Consider the following 26,443-nt stretch of genomic DNA (forward strand, 5'->3'; position numbering starts at 1 on the left):
CGTATGACCACTACCGTGAAGGAAGCCTGGCATTTTGAATATATTTGGGCAGTGATTAGCACAAGGGACGGAGGCCAAGACTTCTCGGACCTTGAGGTTCGCAGTTCAGGAAAATCAGGGGGTTCTGTTAAATCTCAAGTGGCAAAGGAATAGGTGTAGATGCTAGCAGAAGCTGAGAGTGAATGGGATCACTCCCTGGGGTACACGGTGGGTCTGAGTACACAGCTCAGGATCCATGGTGGCTCCAGAGTTGGGTGTGGTGGAGGAGACACTGAATAACTCGTGGATAGAATCAGAGAAATGGCAAGACTCTGGATGCCAGAGACCTGGGGCCAGGGAAAGGGTGATGGGTGAGAATGGACCCCACAGAGAACCAGAGGAAGGAAGCAGAGTCAGGATCTGAGCCCGGCTGGTCGGTTTTGTGACCCAACGTTCAGAGGTGACAAGTGCAAGCGCAGTGATCCCGAGCATCTTTCCTTGGGGGAGGGGATTCTGGTTTGGGCACTGCAAACGTTCTCTGCCCTTTTCTCATGAGGGTCCTCTTAGCTCCTTTGCCAAGGTTAAGGGTCTCCTGTAGATTGGTATTAAGGAGAATGCAGGAGGTGTTCCTGATGATGTTTTCAGGAGAGGGAAGAGGCCCACTTGTGTTTATTTAGTTTCCTCCTGTGAATATTGTGCCCTTTTTTTTTTGGGCCTTCTTGGGGTATCCTTCCTCCCAAATCAGCACGTTTGGTTCAGGTTGTGTATTAGCGGTCACCTCGCCACTCGCTCTGGAGCTGACTTATGAAAGCCGGGAGGGGGACAAGGAGGTAGATGTGGGGTTGGGTCCCCCAATTTGCCATAATAGCAGGATGACTTCGGGCAAGTCACTGACAATGGCTGAGCCTCAGCCTCCTCACCTGGTACAATGGGGTGTTTTGATGGTTCTGCAAGGTCACGGATGCGGCGCTGGTCTGCCACTTATGGGGTGCTTGTGAATGTTTAGTGAGTCAGAGAAACAGCGCCCCCAACCATGCCAGGGGCCCCCCTACCATCTGCTCCATTTACACTCAGACACCAGGTTTATTTTTAGAAAAAAAAAGAGCAAAGTTTATTGAAATTTCAAGCTACATTTGAAAAATCCAAATCCAAATCCTGGAGACATCCATCAGGATAAGGTGTCAGAAAGTGGAACGTGTTCTCTGCCATCAAACCCCCTAGACACAAGTTCCCTGAGCACATCACCCAGGCACCATCGGGCCAAAGCCATCCCCTCGTCCATCCCTTGTCCACGAGGGGACACCAGCAAGCCAATCACGCCGTTCACTCGCAAGTTTTCCACAAACACCAAAAGTTTCTCGATGACAATGTGAAGTCCCAGCTGCTCTTCTCTGAACCCCATTCTATATAGTCAGCACCATTGAATGGTGGGTTTGGCATTCGAATGAGGACCTCACGCATCTTAAGTGGGGGGACACATGGGGCAAGGGCTGCGGCAGCAAGGCATCCGTGGCCGCATTCAGAGGCTGGCCCTCCTCCCTGCCTTTTCTCTTTAGTCGTACTAAACCTAAAGGACACACTGGATCAACCTGGTAAATGAACACAGTCAAAGAATTAGCCTTAAGAGATAAGGGCCCAGTTGATACTCCCAAAGCCAGTTAGGCCCTTCAATACATAGGTGTGTGTGTGTGTGTGTGTATACATCGCTACACTAAGATATAGATCTAGCCCTATGGGTATATATATGCATGTATGGCTATATAGAAAAACTATGCCAATACTAACCAAACAGAACTTTGTAAGCGGTCATCCCAAAGCTGTAATCCCACACTGGGCTGTGCGCAAAGCCATGCATTAGACCATATGAACCAACAGAAGGCCGACTTGGCTCAATCTCTCCTATCTGTGGCCCAGCCTTGGCGAGGCAGGGGAGAAGAGAGAGGCTGTCTCTGCTCAAAACAGGAGTGGCTTCTTCATAGGAGCAGTCGTTGTCAGGTGAAGCTGCTGAAGATGGCCATGGAAATGAAAAACAGACCCCTTATGCTTTCTGGAGTAAACTGGCATCACATCTCACACTACCTTTCTCCTTTGCCAGTTATGGCTAAGTTGCCCAGGCCCCGGGAGCCCCCAGGGCATGGTGGCATTAGAGGCTCACTGGCTGGGGGTAACGTGGCCCCACGCAACTCAGCCTCCAGAGACCTGCTCTTTGTCAGGGGTCTGTCACTGGAGTGGACCCAGGTGGCCATGTCCTTGGGACATCTCTTGGCACCAGCTATGCTAGGTGTAAAGTTCTCCACGTGAGATGACGCTTGGGGAACCAAAAACAAACTGGAAAGAACTCAGTAGAACAAGTTTAGTGGCTCTGCCCACCCTGAGGACAGAGCCACTTACACCGCAGAACCACCAGGGGCCTCAGGTGCATGTGGGGTTTCCAGAATGGGCTCTTCAGGGCTCAGACGGGACTGGAACTTCTCGAGCTGCTCCGGGCTTGCCAGGGTCTTCAGGAGGGTGTTCTCACGCTCTAGCTGGGAGTTCTTCTCCACCAGCTCCCGGATCTGCTCCTTCAGGATCTCCACCTCCTCTCTGACTGCGTACATCAGATGATTCTTCACCAGATCCTGCCACAGAGAGGAATCACAACAAAGCCATCCAGGAGCTGTTGTGGTCCCTCTGCAGCACTGTCACCCTGCTGTCAGGGCACCTGCGCTGTCCCTCGTGCCACTGAACCCCCGGCCTCCTCTCCTGGCATCCTGGCCTTGCAGCCCTATCCCTCCCTTGCTCCAAAGCACTTAGACCCACTCAAGAGAGCTGCCTGACTAGACCATGCCTGAGCTGGGAGCCCAGCTTTGAACTACACAGGATGCCCTCTGCAAGTTTCCAGTGACTTCCAAAGCTGGCCACTTAGGAGCCTTCTGGGCGCAACTTCTGTTGGTTGCTGGTGGTTAGCTCTATCCCCGTTTCCACATGAGGTCCTGTTGCTGGCCCACCACCTCCCGGGGAGGAACTGCTGGGCACCCCACAGAGCTTGTCTGTGGTACACATCTTCCCAGGGAGAACAAAATTGGCTCTTTTGGAATCTCTTCCTCTCCAAATGACCCAGCACACCAGGTTGCATCCATGGCACAGCCTGGCCGGACAGGACACTGGTGGCCTTGGGAGAAGGTGCAGGGATTGCTGCATCCTCTCTGAATCTGAGGACTGCACTGGGGGCACAGAACTGTGTCACTGGGCACGGTGGGGGGGGCACACAGTGAAGTGGTTGCTAACTGCTGGAGGCCCCAACCCCCTGCAGCCATTTTGGCAGCTCAGTGGAGTATGACCTCTACCTGGTAGGAGAGGGAGAAGGGGTGGGGTGCTTTGCTTCCTGTTTCCTCCCCACTCCTGACCCCAGCCCAGGCTCTGCGGAGGCACTGCAGTGCAATTGCATCCAATGAGCACTCCAGCCCCTGCCAAATGCGGGGATGCAGACAGATTCAAGAGTCTGAGCTCCATGCCCTGCAACCCGCCCAGGAGGTAGCTAGAGGCTGCTGCAAAGAGAGGGAGGAGGAATGGATGGGGTCCAGCAATGGCAGACTGCGAATGCCCTAAAAGGTGCTGCTCTAAAGGGACTCTACTTAGAGGCTCCAAGGGCATAGGAAGGAGGTGGTTGGCTTCCTCAGGCTCTTGCCTAAAGGCTTTTGCACCCACCCCCTCAGTCCTGCCCTGAGTTACATAAGCAGCAGCTAGGTCTGGGGACGGGAATGACACAGTGATGCCACTCACCATGGCCTGCTCGATCTTGTTATCTATGGCCACCACGCTGGCTCCAGAGGCACTGCCAAGACAAAAAGCAAAGCGACCGCGTTACCCACTTGGTTCCACTCAGAGTACCTAGCAGTGGCAGCCAAAGTCCTCCATCTGCCCCAGCTCTTCTTCTCTCCTGCCTCCCTGGCCCAGAGTCCCGGGCACTTTGTACCCAGGTTGCAGCAGGAAACTGCATCTCCCCACTCGGGCCAGCTCCCCGCCGCAGTCGCCCAGGGCTCCGCGTGGAGCAGCGCGCGGGTCCCGGGGCGCTCGGGACAGCGTGGCCTGTTAGGCGGACCCAAGCGACAGGCAAACAATGGGGGCTCGCGGCCCAGGGAGTCCCCTCCGCCGCCGGCCCGTTCCAGCGCCGACCCAGGAGGTCCCGGGCGAACCTACCGCGCTCCGAAGCTAGCTAGGAATTCCTTCCCGGCTCGGAAGCTTCCGGCCTGCTCCCCAGCGGCGCACGGCGCGCAGCCAGCCCCCTGGCCGGCCCTGCCCAGCCCCGCCGCCCCTCTGCCTCCAGCTGCCTCCGCCTCGGGCTGCAGCAGCTCGTTCTCCAGGCGCAGCGGCCACAGGGACGCTTCGACGGCGGATCCCAGCGCGGCGGTGACCCCCCCCCCTGCGTCCCCTACCCCCGCCCCTTCCCAGGATGCTGCACCGCGGGGAACGGGGACCGGCCGCGCAAGGCTCGCTCGGAGATCCCGCTCGCAGCCCAGCCCCCGCCGGCGCCTCGGCTCGGGAGCTGCGGCCAGTGGTTACCTGTTATCCAGTTTAACGGAAACCACATCCCCTCCAAGCAGGGAAGAAAAGAAGGAGATGTTGAAATTGTGCAGCTGATAGACCGCCACCTCCATGGGGGTCTGATACATTTCGGCGTTCATGGCTCGGGCTGCCTGGGCGGGTTGGGCGGCTGGCGGCTGCTGGCGCGCTACAAGGGGCTGGGCTCTGCAAGTTTGGCCCAGGAGCTAGGAGGGGGGCGAAGGCTGCCGATCGGACTCAAAGCAGGCAGGCGCTTCAGAATTGAAGGGAAGTGCTCGAGGGGTGTCACCTAGTGTGTCACAAACTCCACATCCGCCAGTCCAACCCAGACTCGGAGATATTTCGGCTTCTGCTTCTTTATATAGGAGGAGCCGGCTGCGTCACATGGCGTCAGGGGCCATGCAAATGAGTCCTGTACCGGGCTTTGTGGTCCAGTTAAACCACATCCCCTCCCTGAACCTTAAGCTAGGACTGTAAACAGTTCAGCACTTTCTTGTGCCAACTGACATCTCCAGAGAGGGCTCTGGAGATTGGTAAAAACCAAACCGGAGCTGATTCTTGGAGAAAGAAGTCCAAACGCTCTAACAAGAGCAGAAAGCATTCAGTAAAGGGCGGCGCTGGTTTCCAAAGCTCTTCTTCAGGTGTCAGCCGGCACACCCCCATGGCTTTGCAGTGCCATCACACACCACACTCCCTGGATACCCACTCTCACCTCAGGAGCCTCACCTTCTGGCCGCCACCTGCCTTCTCAGCTGCTCTCCTGTACATACACTTTGTCACCTGCATGTCCCCTCACCCAGCCTGCTGGCCTGCATCCAGCCCCAATACACTCACCTCCTCCTCCTGTGGATGTACACCCTCTGTGAACTGACACATGCACAAATCTGTGACTTACTCGGGATGTGTACGGGGCTGAACTAATCTGGGCACCCCAGTGTGCATGTAGGGAGAGGAGAGTGTCCAAGAACTCCGGTGAGTATGGGAACATGAACCAGGGGGAGTTTGGGGGCCAGGTGGGTGACAGAGGAGGTGGGGGAGGAGACGGTAGAAAAATGAGTGCTGGAGTGACCACAAGATGGGACCCTTTTCCTTTGATCTCCATACCCTACTCTGCAGAGAAAATATCTTCCGTGTTATCCAGGATTTCACGTCCCTATTTTTTTTAAAAAAATAAGGTTTCGTTATTTTCCTATAAAACAGCAAACTACAAACCAAGGCTATATTATAAATCATCCCAGAAAAACACCTGCCCTGTGATTCGCCCTGCCACAGGTAAGAGAGGCTACTTCAGGAATAAACAGATTACCTGTTACAAGGAAAATGAGGTGGTTGTTGCCTACCAAGAGTTATATATGTCTCCATCAAAATATCTTTTCATTCTTTTCAGCCTCTAGCTGAACAAAAGTCTGCAGTGGCTAGATGTCCTTTTCTCCTTCTCTTTCCTAAGTGAGGCCACCTGGTGGACAGAGGCGGCATTGCAACCAGAAGAAGCAATCTAGACAGATCAAGGGACAGGTGATGACGCATCAGCAAGGATTATTGACACCGACTCAGGGCCATGAGGAGAACATCGGGTTCCACCACGTACACAATAGTTTGGATGAAGTTGGGGCCAGTAGCCATGAATCAGTTTGTGATTCAGGCAGTGGTCCAAAGAAATACCCTAATGTAATCATGCTCCTGGAAAAGTACTGGGGCCTCTTATCAGTGAAGAAGGTAATTACTATTTGCCTCAGGCTATTTCTCCTAACCAGGTGCCTGGCACTGACAGCCTGGCCAAGGCCCCAGTTAAGCCCAGTCTTAAGACCTTGATTTTCTCCAGGCCGCCAGTGCTGTTGTGCCACCAGACAAGTTTTTTGCCACTATGACATGGGGCTCCTATGGGATCCCACAGGTGGTATAACACATGCACAAGGAGCCATTTTACTTGCAAAGGGCTGACAATCGAACTAAGAGAACCTACTGTGCATCGGCCCAGGAGAGTGTATTTCTTCACCCTCGTTAAGGTGGGAGATAATCCGAGTCTCTGGATATTATATTACCTTTAGGTCATAAATTCTCCCAACTTCATATTTGCACTCAACTGTGTGTAGTTGGCAGAACAAGGCACAGACTATATTTATAGGTCATCAAGAACACTAGCTGAGGAAAAAAAATACTTTCTTAAGTCAGAAGCTTAATTGATACTGGAATTCCCTGATAGAGTAATCTGCCCTCTGTGCCACAGAGAGCTTTCTTGACCCCAGGAAAGAGTCACAGAGCTTTCAATGGCTTGTAAATCTTTCCTCAACTATTGCCACTCACTCCCAAGATTCCAAGGGAGATGATGAAAAGAAAGAGCGAGAGATAAATAAGCTGGGTTGGCAGAGAAAAAAACACCACCAGGGTGACAAGGCATAGGACAGAAGAAAAAATAGCTCCTTCCATGGGGACTCTCTTATATGGAGTCAGAGGCAGAGAAACTGAGGTAGTTCAGGAAGGGAAAGGAAGAGAAGTTAAGTTTGCTAGCAACATTGTGTTTGAATTGTATGGTAATTATGCTTCAATTAAAAATAAACTGAGTTTGGGATGCCTGTGTGGCTCTGTCGAGTGTCTGACTTCGACTCAGGTCATGATCTCACGGTTTGTGAGTTCAAGCCCCGCATCGGGCTCGCAACCATTGGCTCAAACCAGGCTTCTGATCCTCTGTCCACCTCTCTCTGGCCCTCCCCTCCTCATGCTCTCGGTCTTTAAAAAAATGAATGTCTACCATTAAGCAAGTATCACCTGTGGGCCAGACCATTTGTGCCAGCTACTCCACAAACCTGTCGTGTAGGCGCTGTCACCATCATTTCACAGATGAAGAAACCAAAGGTCTGAGATGCTACCTTGCCCAAGGTAGCACAGCTAATAAATTATAGAGCTGGGACTCAATCCAGGTCTTCCTGGCCCAGAGACCAAGTTTGTTCCTACAGCACTTAGGAGTGAGGTAGGGGTTAGGTGTGTTGAATAAGTGAATCAATGCAGTTGGGGGCTGGGTTAGAGGTGCCCGGAAAGCAGTAAGGAAGAAGAAAGGATGAGGGGCAGGACATGTGCCCCCAGGACGCCTGCAGAATGGGCCAGAGGCCGACTTTGAGCTCCGTCAGCTCAGCCAGTTTTGCTGACACTCCTGGCAGGGGACAGCAGCATCGGGGACCAGAAGAATATCCAAAGTGTCTGAGTAAACTTTATAGGAGGGTTGGGCTCACCCATATCATTTCAAAAGGCAGCCACACAGTCCTCAAAGAAAGCTCACTCTGTCTAGGAAATATTAATCCAGCCCTGTGACTCCCGCAATGGAAATATGTAGTCCTGGGGTATATGGGGTATATGATGCCCCAAATGAAGTAAGTAGTCTGAGAAGAATGATCACGGTCCAGGAAAACCTCCACTTCCTAGGGCCCCACTAACTGGCATCCTTAATTAACTTTTTGTTGTCCCGTATTCCTGCTGTGCTCAGCTTTTAGGAGAATGAAGCGAGCCACAAGAAAATGAGCTCCTATCAGAGATTTAGTTTTACAAAACAAAGGATGTCCCATGTCAGCCCACGTTCAGCCAATCTCTCATCCCCTCTACACCTCTAGTTTTGCCAGCTGCTAGCCAAGTGAGATGTGATCACCTTGAGGCCTTAGGATCCACCATTAGTAAACAATGTAACAATGGCTGGATCCCAGGATCCCAGAGCTCGTGAAGGCAAGACAATGGACATAAATGTCCCTGTGGAGAGATTTTTCAAACAAGGGCATGTAGGAGGGGGAGAAGGGAAGAAGTAGGAGGACTCCATAAGGTTTTCTGCTAGAACACTAGAAAGTTCCTCTGCCCATAATATCTGCACCAAACCTCGCAGTGAGTGGAGGCTTGTGCCGTACAAGGTATCTATGATGTGATCTAACTTTTTTGAGAAAGTGCTGATCCACGGGGCTCTCTGCATCCCTGTGTTGTGTGGAGGTGGGCCCCAGGCAGGAAACAGTGGGCTAGGGATTCACCAGCCCAGTGACCTGAGCGCGTGTATCCAAATTCCCTTTCTTCCATCTTGCACTCGACAGGCTGGGCTGGACCCAGAGCCAGCACAGCAACAACGGCTGGCTAATGAGCCAGGTCGTTTGCTGGCTCACAGGTCTAGCCTCTGTGGCCACGGGATTCGGCAATTAAGCAGACACAGCTGCCCTCTCCCATTCTCAGGGGTGACTTCTAGATGCAGGGTGGCATATGGGATGACAGCGCCAACTCCCCCCATTTTCAGAGGGCCTGGAAGCCGACTTATTTGAGCTGGAGGAAGTGTCTCAGCATTCCCACTGGTCCGGTCTACTTCAAAAGCCAGACTCTCTAGGACACAAGTGCTTCTTACTTGGGGTTCCCATGGGACGGCGGGACATAATGCATGGACTGGATCTCAGCACGCTGATGAGGGGTGGGGAGCCGACTCAGGGTGGGTCAGGTAGGGTTGGGGATGGCATTGAGAGGGAACATCTCACTTCCCTTTTTGTCACACTTGAAGCATTGTGTACCACGCAGCCCAAAGGAAACTATTTATAGGCAAGTCTTCCTTATTTTCTACAGGGAATGTTCCACCCAAAGATTCGGCAATGGTGCCAGCAAAACACAGAGTCCTGTGTCAGGAGAAGTGGAAAAAGACACGATGTGAGAGGTGCAGGATAAGCCACAAAGCAAACACGGGGTTAGGAGCTGGAAAAGGAAATCAAAAAGGATATTGAGCACTGGAGCGTTAGCACAGTTAATGGGGCGGCTGCAAAACAGCCCTCCCCTCTTACCCCTCCACCCCGGCCCCCCCTTCCGGCTGAAGCTCTGGCTACTTCTAATTACTTACTTGTCCCTTTTTCTGAAGAGGCTGGGGGAATAAGGAGGCTGAAATGCCATCATTTAATTTGTCCTTGCTTCTGTCTTATCTTCTCTCTTCCCCTCTGATTCCCCTCCAGTGTGGAAGACTATAGACAGGAAGGTCACTGCCACTTACATTGTTACTTTGGCTTCATGGAAAATCCCCAAAGTCCAGAAGGAGGGAAGCAAGAAGGAAAGATGGGGATAGAGAGAGCGCCTTGTCCTCTGTGGGTCATGTGAACTGCCCTGCATGGCCAAGGCCCAGAACCCCGACTCTCGGGGGGGGGCAGGAAAATGGTGGGGGAGGATGTGGACGCAGATGCAGAAGGCGGTGGTAGGAGGGACCCCAAGGAGAGCCCTGGTGGAGATGGACACTCTCTTGGAGAAGCTGCTCTAACAACCGATTTGGGCCAAACCCTGACACCAAATGACGACAGGAGCAAATGAATCGTGCCTTTCAGCTCCCTCCGGGAAAGGGTCCCATGTGAGCTTCACAAACAATCTCTGAGTGACACTAGGAATGTCAGGCAGAACCAAACCCCATTCTGACAGGGCAGTCCACCCGCTCACCCTCATTCAGAGAAGTTCAAAAAGTGCTCTTGTCTAATCATCTTGGTCACCCCAACTTTGGTGGTTAACTGAGGGGAGGCAGTTCCTCCTGGTGTCTCAGCAAGACTGGAAGTATTGGCAATGTTAGCCAGGAATGCTGTTTGGTTCAGTGGATCTTAAATCTCATGAACCTTGTGGCACATTTATGCCTGTCTCCTTTCTCCTATGCCTCACAGCCGGGAAAATTGACCTCCATCATTTTTCCAAGCCCTCTTCTCATTTTCCACCCTCCCCATTACCCATCTCCTAGAATGAAATAGATATTCCTGAAAAAGAGACTGCAAAATTAACCCTGGCCAATAGAATCACCCCCTCCTCCTCTTCCTCTTCCCTCTTCATGTTGCCATTATCATTTAATTAAAGTATGTTCTACTCAATTCACTTCAAAATTGACTGAATGCTTATTTAAAGCACAAGGTCCTTTGCGGGGGAGGATTTAAACAAACAAACAAATTTTTGACAAGTCAAAAACTGTGCTTCCTTCCAGAATATCCTGGGCCTGCAGCAAATTTTAGATCTCAGTGAAATGTCTGCTTCAGGAAAAAGCCCAGGACTTGAGGATGTCTGGGAGGGTAGCTTGGGGTTGGGAGGGTGACAACCACTGCCATCCCTGGGCATCGCTTCATTCCTCAGAACTGGCTGGGCTTTTTTCCCTACCCTGACCTTTGCGCTCTGCCCATCTAGAAAGGGATAACACAGCAGCTGCAAAGCTTGGACTTTCGGACCTAAGTAGCTGCTCTGACCTTTTAGCCTAAGTGCCAGGGCTGCTCACTGGGATTCTCTTCCTTAACCCTCAGCATTTGTAAACTAAGGGGTCTGTAAACCTTGTTTGTAAACAAAGCATAGATATTTGCTGAGTGACCACTCCCTTGCGAGAGGGGTGTCTATATTTAGGGTAGGGGTCACCTCTAACTGCCAACATCTTGGCCTTCCTTCTTTAGCCAGCTCCTCTTGATCTTAACCTTGGTTAAGGTTAACCTTGGGAGGCTCACCCTCCCAAGCCTGCACCATCTTCAGGCGGGCAGACGGCCTCCCCTCCCCCAGTCACAGCCTACCCTCTGGGAATCCTAGCCCACAACAGCCTGCCCAGGGCTGGGAGAGAAAGCGGCAAGGACATGGCCACCCTTAACGTTTGTACCAGCCCTCCACCAGCTGACCTGAGCCAGGAAGACACTGGCAAGGTCTGTTCCTGTCCCTTCTACTCTGTGGAACAGCCCCAAGAGCTAAAATTCCAAGCCATTTTTTCTTAGCGGTTGCCAGGGTTATTTTGAGTGGTATGTGAAGGACTGAGGGCTATTGGCAAGGCTTGGAAGACAAGAACCAGGAGGATCTCTCTGGGGATGCGGAGCTGGCCGATAAGAGGCCTATGAAGAGGGCAGGGGCTCCAAGGTGGGGCACCTGGCTCCATTTTGGGCCCTCATGTAGACAGGGTGACCATTGAAATGGTACAGGACTCCTGGGGAGCAAAAACACTGGTAATAATGAAAGCCTCTTTAGGCGCTTGGGCTCCTGGGCCACAATGAGCAAGCGTTATGAGCCTCCCAAGGCTCTTGTGTTGTGAGCCCCAGGCCCACGCTTACCTCATAGCAGAGCTATTCACCAAGGGCACACTTGAGGTAGCTCCCTGATGCTCTGTGGTGGGATTCTCTGACTTGTGAAGAGGGGCTCTGCAGATTTCAAAGGGCCTCCCCACTCTCCAGCTACCCCCAGCCCTGGAGCTTCCTGGATGGAAAGGAGGCAGCCGAGCTTCGGTGAGACCAGTGGCAGGAGTGGGCAGGGGACACGCTACTTGCACCACAGAAAGGAAGGAGCGATACAAGACGAAGCTCCTCCCTGGACAGCCCCCGCCCTAGCCATGGGAACAGTGCCAGGGAGCTCAAAAGAGTGTTTGTTGGGAGGGTTAAGGAAGGCCTCACAGCTCAGTTTGAGAATTGCTGACAAGGAATATACGCACCTTATCAGGAAGAAAGAGAAGTACAGAGGCGCACACATCCATGCAAACGTCCTCTCAGCCTTTCACCAAGTCTAATTCACAGAGATAGGCAGGAGAACATCATGGATATTCTCTCTCTCTTCCTCTCCCTCTCTCTCTCAGCTGTTGCCAGCTTCCTCCTGACCTCGAAGAAGTAGTAAGACAACAGGACGTGGCAAGATGGCAAGGCAGGACACTCTAGACCAAGCCAGAGTATCAAAAGACACAGCCCTGGGGGTGCCTGGGTGGTTCAATCGGTTGTGTCTGACTCTTGATTCTTGATCAGGTCATGATCTCACAGTTTGTGAGTTTGAGCCCCGAATCAGGCTGTACACAGGCAGTGCAAAGCCTCCTTGGGATTCTCTCTGTCTCTCCAGTGCTCACTCTTTCTCTCAGAAATAAATAAACTTAAAAGAAAAAAGACGCAGCCTTGGCTCTCCCTGACACCCAGGGCCGGCTGCGTGCTGTGTTGAGTCATAGGTGATAGGGTTCTTGGGAGAAGTGTGGAGAGGCCGTCAGATGGGTACAGGGGGAGCCAGTTGAAGCCTCCCACTGTACACGAGGAACAGCAAGCCCTTGTGCTGCCAGGTGCACAGGTTTCAAAGATGTCGACCACACACTAAATTAAAAGAAAAATAAAAGCAAGCACTGTTTGTATGTAATCAATCATATGAATGTCAAAGAAATGATTCTTACAGGTTCCTCATGAGGACCGTTCTAACTAGAGCTGGTTCCTGGCACAGATGCCTTATGTGACTGGCTACCTGAGAAATGTGATTTGAAGGGCACTCAGAAAAAAATCCTCTCAGTACAAGATGTCTGCCTGACCTAGCTGCTGTGCTGCCTACAACATCACCGTCCGAGTCATACTTTTGGGTTCGAATGATCATTCCTGGACCTCTCTATAATTTGAGGGATTAGGAAAGTTTTTTCTTCTTTTTTTCTCCATGAAAAAGCCCTGGGAAAATGCCACATTCTGCCATCATCGGTTTACACGTATTTAAGAATGAACTCTATTTTCATATTACTTTCAACAGAGTGGTCAGGGGCAGATCGGCACTGGAAGACAACTGGACACACAGTAGGTAAACCTTGCTGGTGGGCTACAGAGGGAAAGAAACGAATCTTTATGACGTTCTTATTTTTTCATTTAAAAAAAATTTAATGCTTATTTATTTTTAAGCGTGCATGAGTTGGGAGGGGCAGAGAAAGAGGGAGACACAGAATCTGAAGTAGGTTCTGGGCTCCTAGCTGACAGCAGCAAGTCCGATGTGGGACTTGAACTCACAAGCCATGAGATCATGACCTGAGCTGAAGTCGGACACTTAACCGACTGAGCCACCCAGGTTCCCCAAGGCTCTTTTTTTATGTTTATTTATTTTTTATAGAGGGAGACAGAGGATCTGAAGCAGGCTCTGCACGGACAACAGTGAGCCCAACATGGGGCTCGAACTCATGAACTGTGAGATCATGACCTGAGCCGAAGTTGGATGCTCAACTAAGCCACCCAGGCATCCCACTTTATGAGGTTCTTAATATCAAGATCACCCTGGGGGAAGCTTGTGGAGAATATTAATGTCCTGGGCGCCAGCCCTAGAAAATCCGGTGGAATAGCATATAACTTGGGAAGGGTATTTTCAGACGGTTTGGATGCAGTTCTTCTGGTCCCGGTCCATGAAACTGTCTTTGGGAACCACTGGCCTAAAGGTGACAGCCAAGACAGGGTGTACCCAAAGAGTCCCGAGAGTGTCAGGGTCACCAAGACCTACTTTGTGTGATACACCATGATGGGGTTCAGAATATTCTGGGCCTAAGGTCTGTTTGCCTTTCACTCCCTTTCTATTGCCCTTTCAACTCCTGAAAATTTGATCAGAACATGAATGAGCACTGCTAAAAGAAGAGTAACCCAAGCCTGCTCTGATTTATAAATCAGTTTCTGGCAGATTTTGCCTGTCTGTTGTGAGGAACATATTGCTTCTAAGACACGTCACAGATGTCGGTGAGAACTCTTCCTGGGAGGCTAGGGGCGTGGAGGGTGGGCGTCACAGGGTGGGAAGGGAGAAGAACCCGGGGAGAGGGAGAGAACAGGGAAGGGCTGAGTTTTCTCCAACAACAAAGTTTGGTCAATTAACCAGCCCTGCCTTCCTTCTACAAAAGCCAGCTCTCTGCCAGCCCTGTGCCTGCCACCACCTGGTCAAATGTGGGTCCCTTCCGAGGTAGGCTAGAGGGGTGTGCCTCATTTCCCCCTCAGGAGCCTGCTGAGGCTGACTACAAAGAGTCACCCAAATCTCCGCAAACATGCCCATCTCCACTCCGATCCAAACCTCAGCTCCCCTTCCCCTAACAACCTCACCCCTCCCTGGCAAGAAGCCAGCCCCCACTGTTCACCAACTCCCCTCTCCCAAGGGAGGGTAGAAGGGCAATTCGATGCTGTCTCTCTGCAGTATGCATCCAGCCTGTATTTTTGGTATTTTATTTTATTTTTATGTTGAATTTACACTGCCTGTTAGGTTTGGGGCTTAAATAAACAAAGGCTATGCTTCCCCCAAGGCCTGCACTTCCTGGTCGCCCATCAGCAACAGAGTGACCTTTTTAACTTCTCTTGCCTTTTGACACAGGCAGTGCAGGGGCTGGGATTGGAAGATAAAGATATTTTGGGTCAAAAGCCTGGAAATTCTTGGTGCCACCTTAAAATACCACCCCCCACCCTCGCTCTTCTTGACAGCATAGCCACCTTACCAAGCACAGACTTGTTTTAAAGGCCACAGCAGAACAGTAAGGGGAAAGCACAAAAATGGGAAATTCAAAGTATTTGTATTGATTTTTTGAAAAATCTACCTTCATACATCTTTGTACCACCAAGCAAAGACAGAAGGGCCCGGGTATTTGTGGGTGGAGCAGGCTTAAAGGCCTATAGACTGAGCGGAGCACGGTGGGCCTGCCTGAGGAAGGCTCCCTGCCAAAGCTCATGCACCTTAAAAAATAAGACGAACACTGGCCCCTATGTCCTGGGATAGAACTCTAACAGCAAAGTAACGAATCCTGGTCAAGCTCTGACATCCTGTTATTTGCTAAAACTAATAATACCGTGGAGTTTGTTGACAGACTTGCAGGAGAGCTAAAGTAAATATGGAAACTGAGGAATGGCCAAGTATAGACAGTTAGTAGCTCAGCAGTGGAGAAGAAAGGAGTTTCACAGATACTCCTTGGTCATCTTGGGACACTGCGGTCTGAGCACGGTAGAGAGATAATCTGGAGGCATCTGTCCTGTCACCGGGTGATTGCTCTCCAACAATAGGCTGCTGCAATAATGGGCTTGGCCCACAGAGCTGGGTCCTGAGCCCTTAGAGAATAATGGTAAGAATCGAGAGGGACTGCCCTGGTACATATGCCAATGGACGTGCTCCCTGAGAAACACAGCATTCTACGTGAACTTGGGCAATTAGGAAGAAAATACGTCAAGAGGCCCGAGTTCTTTTTCCACTTTAGCCACTAGCCAGCTGGGGAACTGCTTGCAAGGTTCTAAACCCCCTGTGCTGCCAGCTCCTTATTTATGCAATGGGAATGATGCTTCCCTCCCCAACATATACACCATACAAGGTGGATAGGTTTATAGACACACCAAAGTCTGGAAACAGAGATAACATCATTGTATTATTTTTTGCAGACTTACAACGTCTTGACAGCAATATATACACATATTTGCCAATGTTTCCTGACTTGGTGGTCATCCTTTTGCTGGCAAGGCTGTGTTCTTTGGAAAGTCAGAAGGGCCATGAGATCACTCCATGAGTAAGGGTCCGGGTCCCCAAACGCTGCTGGCAAAACGGCTCACCTGGGTAAGCAGTCCTATCAATGCTATTTCAAAGCCTGGCATTGATAACTTTGTGTCCAGTTGCAATTTTCGTTTCCAAGGTTTCACAAGTTATTGGTACTGCTTATGGGGAGGGGGTAGCATGAGTGACAAGAGGCTAACTCATTGGCTTGGAGGTCTTTAGCAATCTGTCCCTGTACACAGGACTTGTCACTTGCATAACATTTTGGCCTCGAGAGCCTCTTCGATGGCACACGCAGTTAGTAGTTAGCAGGACCTCTCGTCTTTCAAGCAGGACTAAAGGCACAGCCAGATAAGACCATAATTGGAAGTGGGCACTGTACCCCCAGAGTCTGGACAGTGCCCAGCCCACAGTCTTGGTATGGTAAATATGTACTCAATAAATAACTAAAAGGTTTGAATAAGTGGAACTTTGCTAATGGCCTCTGCAGGGAAGAACTATAGGCCAATTCATGAATTCACCTTCTGTTAAAGCTTTATTTAGGGACAATAACTGTCTGAGAGTGATTCAGCAGTTAAGAACATGAAAGACTAGTGAAAAATCAAACATACTTGGGAAACCCAACCCAAACACAATTTAATTGAGTAAGTGGCCACTAATGACCTGGAACCGAGGCCCGACCTCTTCAGTAAAAAGGTATAATTCACCCGCGTGTGCGCTCCTGGTTCTCCACTAACCCTGGGACTTTGGTCAGTTTCCATCTTTAGCTGGAGGGGCTGGGTCAGTTGGGAACAGGGCACCCACAGGGAGCAGTGGAGGGTGAAGAAGCCCAAGAGCAGGGCAGCCAAGTCTCAGCTGGCAGCAACATCAAAGAGGGATTTGAGGCCTCATTCTGAGGGAGCGACAGCCATTTAACTGGAACGATGTCGGTGGGGTGAGGGGGTGGGATGGGGGTGAACAAAGAAAAACCAAAAACAAAAAAACAATCTGTCCTGATCAAAAATACCCTGATAACCTGCCAAGATAAAGGAAATTTTCATTGTTATGTCACCATTGGGTTTGAAGTCTTAAGGATCCCTGTTAAAATGAAAAGTCTTTCTCGGAGGGGGAAATGTTCAATTTTTCTCAGGGAAAGAACATGACAGCCTGCCCGGTGTGGTTCTGAATAGTGGGGGGCTTCTGGGAGAAATGACTCCGGCTGGCTAAGTAGAGACGGGTGGGGTGCTGCCTGGGAAGGAGCCTCACTATGGGTCTTGGCTAACCAGTGGCCTTGGGCTTTCAGGGACCAGGCAGACGAGCCCCCATATCCCTGGATTTGCTGTCAAGAAACCAAACTATGGGAGTGGGCAAGCTTTAAGAGCAGTGGAGTTTATGACAATGGGGAAGGTTTTCTCCTGCCCTCCTTGGGAAAACTGTTCCAAAGAATCTGTGAGGATCAGGGATATGCCTGAGCCTTACTGGGACATTTATCTTCAATGTTCTCTGTCCAGGGGATCTTGTTTGCTTGCTTGTCAAGGCATCCTCCCTGGACATACTCACCTCAAGTTCAACTTACTCGTTTATAAGCTGGTGTGGGTGACAAACTGACCCCCAGAAAAGCTCTGTGACTGATAATGGGTTGATGGGTTCTTTCTCCCATGAGCCTCCTATTAACCCAAAGCAATGAAATCTAGTGGGGGAAATGCCAGGGAGAAAGGCAGGTTGCTGGGAGAGCTGTCTTTGGCCATTTTCCGCCACTCTGTTGGCAGTCGCTTTCTCTGCCTGTGTACTAGGCGGCCCTGGCGGCAGACACAATACTCACACCATAGCTAACCAGGCCGGCCCTTGCTCCTCCGCACCCCTCCTTCGTACTCTTGTAAAACTCTGGCAGAATCTCCACTCTGAACCCCTCTTCTGGCCTGACACGGTGATGGCCAACCGCCTAATACCAGGCAGAACAGGGTCAATGGGGGGAGGGCAGGGGAGTAGGGCTGGGCAGCCCCCTTCACTCCCCATGGCCCTGTTGTAAGGCGTTGACAGCTGGGAGAGGACCTGAAACCAGTCAGCCTGGGGATCCCAGCCAGCAGTGTATTTTCATCTTGTTTTGACTGGGACTATCCTCCCCTGTGTAAACACGTCCATGTCAGGGGGAATAAAATGTAGAACAGCTTAAAATAGGTGGGTGGAATGCATCCCACCCATGAATCACCAGCACGGGGAATGCCCTGCAGGTGGGCCTTGCTTCAAGCAAACCTGACATATGAAAACCTTGATTCAACAAGTGGGCTGGGATGGACAGCTGTTTGGTCTTGACCTATCACTAGGAGCTCTCCAAGCCACATCTGGTCCAAATAATAACATCAGTGGCTCCCGTGTACTGCTAACTTAGCAGGCACTGTGCTAAGAGTAATTATATACATTAGCTTTTGAATGTTATCAGCAGTTGGACCGTTGACAGTAGGGGGATGGGTATCATATTATCATTAGGCCCATTTGGTGGATGAGGAAACAGAGGCTCAGAGGGGTTAAGTAGCCTACGGTCCCTGGGCTAGTAAGTGGCAGAAGCCAAATGTGATCCCCTGGTGTGTGATTCTAAAGCTCCCGTCTGTCTCTGGCTAGGCATTTTGCTTTGTTTTAAGGAGATTGCTAGGCATCCTAGGCACGAATGTCCCTTCCCACTGAACCCTCTGCATCACAGCTGCAGGGGAATTGGGAACCTTCTCAGGGTCAGGGTGGGAAGCCCTGGGGTCAAGGCTGGTTCTTTCCCTTGACTAAAGGATTCCCATTTCAGTCCCCTGGAAGAGAGGGGGTCAGAATGGGATGGATCTGCATTTCAACTCAGGGACTGGCAGACTGTTTAAAGGCAACTGCTTGACCAGACTCTGGGAAGGCTCCTCTAGTAATTGCAAATAAGTCCAAACTACTCAGACACCAGGCCGGGGAAGGGACAAAAGACTCAGTATAATCTAGTATAAGGAAAAACCAAGTGTAAACATGTATTTTGAAACCAAATGTCACTGATCATGCTGTTGGTGCAGGGCTGGCCCCTGGGGGCTAAACTGTGAAGTAGGAGTCTGTCTTCAGAACCTTCCTGCTTCCTTTTCAGGTACCTTCCTCCTGCCTGTCCCCTCAGGCGACCTGTGCCCTCCTGCTGCTGGGAGTTCCATGGGGCCCTTTACTACTATCTTGGGTGCCCTGCCCTCTCTAGCAGTGCCCACTTCAAGGGAGACTCTGTCTCCCTCCCCCAAACCAAACTACCTAGATTGAGGGCCAATGCTAAAGGACAAATCAGAGAAATCTATTTGTGTCAACGGCAGGTGATGACTTAACATGTTTTGCTCAGATCACAGGGGCTTTAACCCACAGATTTTGGTCAGTGTGGTATTTCAGGCATGGGTGGGGCATGGGGGTGGGGACGGAACAAGATGGGGGGGATGACTGTGGGAGGGGTAGGTTGTTTTTTAGTGATCTTCAAATCTGGCCAAGTTGGCCACATGCTACTCTGACTATAGATAAGTCTGTCTGGATCGACAGAGAAGGATAAATACTGTGTCCTTATACTTGTGCTGTATTCTTTCCAGAACATGGTGGAAAGAGTACTGGAATAGTAATCAGGAGATCTGGGTTCTGGCCTGGTTTTGCCCCTGGCTACCAGAACAACTTTGGAAAAGTCCTGTAACCATTCTGGGCCCCAGTTTCTTCTAAACATAAAACAAGAGACTTAGGGCTGCACATTTATATTTACTTGGGTACTTATTTGATGAATGATACCCCTATTCAGATGGGGAGCTCATGAAGCCATATGCCAAGGGTCTAGAACAGCATCTGGCACAACAAATGGAATACTAGAATGAATGAATGAATAAACTGAATGAATGAATGGCAAAGCAACTTCTGAGGTTCCTGCCCATTCTAATAGTCTAAGCCTCGACCTCGTCAGATGCTGCTGTGCCTCTGAGTGGAAAGACGCAGGCCAAGGGCTGGGTGAAGCCCTCAGGCCCTTGTGCTGGGGACCATTAGGTGCAGGGGCAGCCTCTGGGACCATAGGTAGTAGGCAAGAGCTTCGGTGAGGCCCAGGATGCCTGTAGGATGCTGGATGGGAGGGCAGTTAAGGGCTGTAGGAAGGGCAGAGTTGGTCAGGAGGAGTCAGGAGAGTAACTTTTATACAGTTTTCTGTAAAACGGGAAGCTGAGATAACAGAGACCTGATCAGTGTCTGGGCTGAGGTAGGAAAAGTGCCGAGTTGCATGGTGACTCAAGGTCAGGAGCTGGAATGGGGCCCAGAGCTCTCAAGCCTCCACTCACCCCCTTGGGGCTGCCCTTGGCTCCAGGCCAACTCCCTGAATAGCTCCCCCACCCCCCACCCCCTCTACAATTCCAGTGTCGCGTCCACTGCCCTCCCTCAGGGCCACATGAAATCCTACCCCCCCCCACAACCCAGCCTCCTTCCAAGGACTCCAGTGCAGTCACCCATCAGAGCTCTCAGAGGCTCACTTCTGGACTGGCCTAACTCCCTTCTCAGTGTCTGCCTGGCCGCATTCACACTCTGATGCAACTCCTCCCCTTCTTACGCAAAAGAGGGGAGGTTGGCCAGCACAGCCTCCCCTCCCCGTCCTAACACACCCCCTGCTTCCCCTCCTCCACTCCATGACCAGGGCCCTCTCCTAGGACTGCTCTCAGGTATTATTCTGAGGCACAGAGATTTTCTCCCATGGCCCCACTCTTTCCTCCAGCACCCTTCCCATTTTAACAGGGGCCATAGTTTCAGTCCAAAAGAATGAATCTTTTAAGAGTGAAATTTCAGATATTAGTGAGTGGGGTGAAAGATTATTTATTGGGCAGGGGCCCTTCCCAGAATTCTTGAGATACCGCTTAGGAGGTGGTTACCTCCATACTCTGCTCTGAGTGCTCATTAGGCCAATTCTGGCCTTTGCTGCCCAGGGAGTTGGGAGACCAAAGTCTGGTTCTGGCACTGCCATTAAACTTGACTGTGTGACCTTGGGCAAGTCGGTTAATCTCTCTGAGTTTCAGTTTCTTCATCTGTCAAATGGGAATAATTACCCCATTCCCTACCCACTTTGATGGAGCTGTTATGAAAAGTAAAGGAAAGTGTGTGTGTGTGTGTGTGTGTGTGTGTGTGTGTGTGTGTGTGTGCGCGCGCGCATGCGTGTGTCTGAGAGAGAATGAAAGCAAGAGCCAAGAGAAAGAGCTTTTTAAATGGCAAGGTCCAGGACAAATACCAGGAATTATTCTGTCTCCCTTCTGCTGTGCGTGAAGGACCCATTCAGGTTGCATGGCAGTGCCCTCCTTTTATGAAAAATGTCAGTGTGCCCCAGAATCTTGCCTTTTTTTCACACTGTCTCTCCTCCAGGGTTTGGCCCTTAGCCAGATTTGGTCTCCTATGCACCTCTGCTCTGCTTTAAGAACATCTCTTGCTCTGCCCCTGTCCCCTTCACCATCCGTCATGTCACCCACAAGCCTTCCTTTACCATTCAAGGGCCTCTAGCCATTGTCTCTCCCTCTCTGGCCATGGCCATGGCCATGGGGATGCTCAAGGCTCTTTCAACCCTGACCTCAGCCCACCCCCACGAAAGCTTTTAAGAGGAAGAATTTGGGGGTGGGGTTGGGGGGTGGAAAGGATCGAACCTGACAATTTGCTATGGAGGCTGAACACAGTGCAGAACACCCAGCATGTACTCAGGAAACATACCATTGTTTGGTTACGTGGGTGTGTGTGGGGGTAGATTTGGGGGTGGAGTCTGCTTTGGGGCCCCTGAAATCCTGCCAGAGAGGCAACAGCCTTCTCCACCTCTGGATGTGCCAGGCCCTGCCGGCCTGCTCTTCCCACCCATCTTGTCCTTCACCTCTCAACCCTGAGAACGGGCTGGGCTCTTTCATCTGCAGGACCTGCATGCTAGAATGCAATCTCGGGCCTCCCTGGCCTAGTGCCACAGTTTCTCTGGTGACCCCACCTTTGCCCCAGGGACGAGAGGCTGGAGGCAGTTTGGGGCACCTTCTGAATTTCCCAGCATAAGCAATCAGCTCCCTCTGAAGGACCATACCCAAGAGTCTTTCTACCGGAGGAATCTTGGGTGTCCTCCCCAGAATCAGGGGCCCCTGAGCTTTTTCCTAGAGTCTGGAGAGTGATGCGTACCGCATTTCCACACAGATATTGTAGTTGTGCTCCTGTGCTCGGGGCCATGGCAGTCCCCTTGGCCTGGCAAATACTGGAGAGAAGATCTCTCCCAGATTACAGGAGCAAAGCACTTGCTTCATTTCAGGGCTTCATTTCACCCCTCCTCTCTGCAAAGGAGGATAAGAGAAGCAAAGGTAACCTTGCCAGGCCTTGCCAAGGACCAGTGATGGGGCAGCAATGCATGGCCTCATTTTACTGGCCCCCACCTTCTTGCCTCCCTCCCTCTGCCTGCTGCTGGGCCTTCATGTTGACAGGCGGCTCTGGGGGAGGTGGGACTCTGGAGGCCACGGAGAAAGCTGGTCCCATAACAGAGATGGCAAAGGCAGTCTCAGGGGCCCCATGATGAAGCAGTCGGAGCAGTGGTATGACTCTGAGGTAAGTGAGGGAAGAGGGAAGTCAATAGTACATAGTCTAGGTCTTCGGTGGAGGCTAGACATTGGTAAGAAAGATGACAGACTCTCATATTTGTTAAACCAGTAAAGCAAAGAGTAGTGATAATAATAATAGCTACTACTTATTGAGAGTTTATTTTGTACCAGGCACTGTGCCATGTGCTTTTCATGCATTATTTCATTTATTCCTCACAACAACCTATGTAATTTTTTTTTAATGACTCATGAGGAAATAGAAGCTCGGGGTGGTTGTGACCAGCCAAATGTCACACGCCTTGAGCTGAGATTTGAGGACCTTGTTGACTCTGAAACCTGCATTCTTCACCCCTCACTGCTCCTGCCCCAAGCATGTGCCCTGTGGTCAAATATGTGGAGGTACCCTCCAGCATGGTTTGGACTCCCAACTCCCTGAGAGCCTCAATTACCTAGAATTGACTTTTCTTCACCCTGCTTTTTCACACTAAGAGGCCAACAGTTGCAATCAGGGATTCTTTTAAGAGCATCCAATGAATGGAATAGGGGTCACACAAGAGACACACGAATCAGCAAAGAGATCAACTTTTGCTCTTGGCTCTGCCAGGAAATTGTCACGCCACCCCAGGCAGGTTGAATCCTCTTTTAGGATCTCAGTTTCCACATCTGCCCAAACATTCTCTCTGGTACCGGGGGGGGGATCAGTAATGTATAAAATCTAAGAGTATCAGATTTTTAGTAATGGGCCACTGACCACCCTCTCCTCCATGGAAGAAGGCCTGCCAATTCAAAAGTGCCCCCACTCCCCACTCCCTACTCTGGGCTCACCCTTTGGTGAGTTTGCTGTAACACTCACCACCACCCTCAACATCTGGTCTGGAACCCACTCAAGACCTCCATGCCAGGAGGTAGCTCCTTATCAACCAAGCCCTCTCTCCCTGAACATGCATCAATTTCCCTTCCAGTCACTACTTTGACATGACCTTGATTTGCCCTTTCCTCCCCTTCTTCCTCTCCTTTTCCCCAGGCCACTATTGCTCTGGGAACACCATCCTTCTTTTCTGCTGGCAAACATGTCTGACGCACACCAGCTGGCTTCCTCCTTGAACGCGCAATTCTCCCCTTTGGCCTACTTGGCATCTTCTGGCCTCCTTGGGTCATGTTTTGTTTTCCCACATATTCAGAGACATGGAAGGAGCCTTGGGAATCAATTAGTTCAATTCCCTCCTTTTATGAGTGAGCAAAGAGAAATTTGGATAGAGCAAATGACTTGCCTAGGATGATACTGTTAGGCAGGGGCTTCATCCAGGTCTGTCTGCTTTGGGGGCCACTCCTCTTACTATCTATGCCCTTTAGGCAAGGCCTTAGCCCACCAGCTGCCATTTCCCTCCCCTTCTCCAAATGTACCTCTTGTCCATGTCACCCCACTTGGCACAGATTCTATTCCCTGATTACTTTCCATGTGTACATACCTAGGATTCCCAAAAAAAAGTAGTCCCAGGGGCAGGAAGCCAACTAATTCCTCCTATCTGAAGGAGGTAGAAAGCAGGGGAAATGACATGCCTAGGGTCATACAGCTCATTACTAGAAGAACTGGGAACAGGACAAGGGCCTCCTAGTGTCCATTTGGGGCCACTTCTAGCACATTGTGATGCAGGGCACCTCTATTGCTCTTCCATTCCCCCCCTTCTGTACTCTACTGAAATGTTTCTTTCTTGCCCCTTCCTCACTTTTTTATCTTCTCCTCCTTCCCAACTTCTGCCTTTTTCACAAACCTGCTGGATTTCAGAGCTGGAAGGGACCTCAGAGATCATTTGATTCTGCCTATCACTTAACAGAAGAGAAAACCGAGACCAGGAGATGGAAAGTCATTGGCTTGGAATCACCCAGCTAAGTAGTGGCCCGGCTGAGACAGAAGGCTGGGTCCTCAACTCCAAGTTCAGTGCCATTTCAACCACCCTCTTCCCATCTGAGCTGTATGTCTTGAGTCCTTCTTAGTTGAAAATCCCTCTTCACCTGCCATCCAGGTCCAGCAAGATCTGAGCGCGTTTGCACCCAGGGTCATACAATGTCCCTGGGGAAAGGTAGAAGGAGCAGAGAGGCGGTAACCACTCACATCCTCCCACATCCCACACCAGGAGGCCCCAGCCTGGCCTTGCCGTGAGTGGTGACTATCAAGTATGTGTTGAGATAAAGCCATAGCCTCTCGGATTCTAGGTTCATGGCCTAGACAGTGGCGTCAAAGCATGAGCCGGCTGCAAAACGAGGTCAGTTCACTGTCCTCCCAATGGAAAAATCTTGTAAAATCAATAGCACTTATAACGTCAACAGACCCTGAGACCTTTCCTCTGTTTGTTTTTTCCTCCTGAGCTGCTCCTTCTCACCCACCCTACTGTGAAGGCATAGACAACATAGGAATCTGGCAAGTGAAGCCAAGAATCTGCAGAGGCCAGTCCCCAGGTCTCAGAGCCCCTGAACCTATGGTAGAGAGGGGGCACGTTGAGGTATGAATGGCTCGTGAAGACCCCAGCCACAGCCCTCCTGGATCTCTTAGGTGAATGCTAATCCAATCCAAGGCTCTCCTTGCTGGCTCCCGGTTGTGAATAACCAGAAGCCACAGTAGAGATTCTGGAAGCTGAGCCCTACCCCAGCTTTACCTCATTGAGCCTTTGCTAAGGAAGAGAACAACTAGAAAGCCAATTAGACAACACCATGGGGCCTTCCTGCACTAGGAAGTGTCTGAGGCCCTCAGACTGGAGTGGATGTTGGCCCTTTTCCCAGACATCCTTCCCCTGCCTCCAGTGGGTGTATCCTACCTTCCCTCCATGCACACAGACAGTGGCTGCTCCCATGCTGCTATTTGCATGGTCACAAACAGGCTTCTTCCTCCTGTTCCTAAACTGGTCGTAACACAGAACCTGAAATTTCTACTATTAAATGCAGTTCTTTATATGAATGTGTTGCCAATTTATTCCAGCCTGGATTATTCAACAAATATTTATTGACCACCTACTCTGTGTCAGACACTGGTAGCTTCTATCAACTGTGTTTTGTGCTATTGAAGACTATTGGGCCTCATGAGTTTCCTTTGAGCTTGGAGGGCCAGATGAAATAGCAGATTTTTTTCTGCTCCTAGGCAAAGGAAGATTAGGGATGAGATACAAAGGCAGGTCCTGAGAGTAAGTGTGTGCCAGGGTGTGGGTCTCTAGACACTGGGGATATCGACACATGGGTGCCTAGGTTGGTAAAGTGGGAGACTCCTCTTTCACATACACTCATAGGACCAGGGACAAACATCACACCCTGGAAAAATTGTCCTGGGTGACTGTGAAAGGCAGACATAAGGACAATCACAAGGCCTTCTACAGCTAAGGCACAACTGTGCCTTCTGCCGTCAGTGCCCATAGCACGGTTCCTTGCCTGTTGGCTCCCCAAGCAAGGCAAAGGGCAAGACATTTGGGAAGAAGAGGTTCCCTCTTTCCTGATATGTCCTCTGGGCACTAAGTTTGGTTCCTTTGCTGGTCAGGATATATCCAAGGCACTGAAAGACAACCATGTCTTTCATGTTCAGTGGAAAGTTTTCCTGGTTAAACAGCCCACCTCCAACACCCGAATGCATGAACTGAATTTCACAGCTCGTCTCCTAGGCAAAGCCTTAGCCCTGGGCCTGCTCCCCCAATCCTGTCCTATGGGCGATCTTGGTCAAGGATGCCAAAAGAGTTGGTGGCAGGGGCTTGGAGCAGAGCCCAGGTTTCCTGGATCCCATCCTGGCACTTCTGCCACCAGCCCCTGTTACCTCTCCCTCTCATCTCTTGCCCTTTGTGCTGCTCTGTCTGCACCCTCTGGAGGCATGTGCCTCGCACCCGACTAGCATTCACTGGGTGAGATGTTTCTGCCCAACACCACTCAGTGGTTCAGCCATATGGGGCATAGGGAATCTGGCAGTCTGTTGCCCATGGGGCCAGGTCTGGTGGGGAGGGGAGAGTAGGCCACTCTGCTGGTCTGAGATCTGTAGAGTTGGGTCCCTAAACCCGTCATATTTTTTTTTCATCAGGGACCCTAAGTGCAGCCCCTAAATTTGGCAACCCTAGAGCCAGGACCAGGTCACCATGGGGCCCCCACTCCCAGGCTTGTTGCTATGACACATGGTTCCACAAGTGCTGAGCGGC

General features: G+C 50.9%; 1 protein-coding gene across 3 annotated transcripts in view; it reads right to left on the reverse strand.

Annotated features, from left to right (window-relative positions):
• Window positions 1-1,061: 1,061 nt before the first annotated feature.
• TSC22D3 (TSC22 domain family member 3) overlaps window positions 1,062-26,443 on the reverse strand; it is a 61,040-nt gene continuing 35,658 nt past the window's right edge. For 2 of the 3 annotated variants that reach the window (XM_029929963.1, XM_029929964.1), the window contains 2 exons: window positions 3,742-3,793; window positions 1,062-2,597 (listed from right to left, as the gene is read on the reverse strand). In XM_029929963.1, the coding sequence (XP_029785823.1) occupies window positions 2,367-2,597; window positions 3,742-3,793 (283 nt within the window). In that variant the 3' untranslated portion in view covers window positions 1,062-2,366. Of the gene's footprint in view, window positions 2,598-3,741; window positions 3,794-4,521; window positions 4,864-26,443 lie in introns of those variants that run through there. The other variant, XM_029929965.1, reaches the window with a different exon arrangement.

This window comes from Suricata suricatta, chromosome X (assembly GCF_006229205.1).
Source record: "Suricata suricatta isolate VVHF042 chromosome X, meerkat_22Aug2017_6uvM2_HiC, whole genome shotgun sequence".
NCBI classification, from domain to species: Eukaryota; Metazoa; Chordata; class Mammalia; order Carnivora; family Herpestidae; genus Suricata; species Suricata suricatta.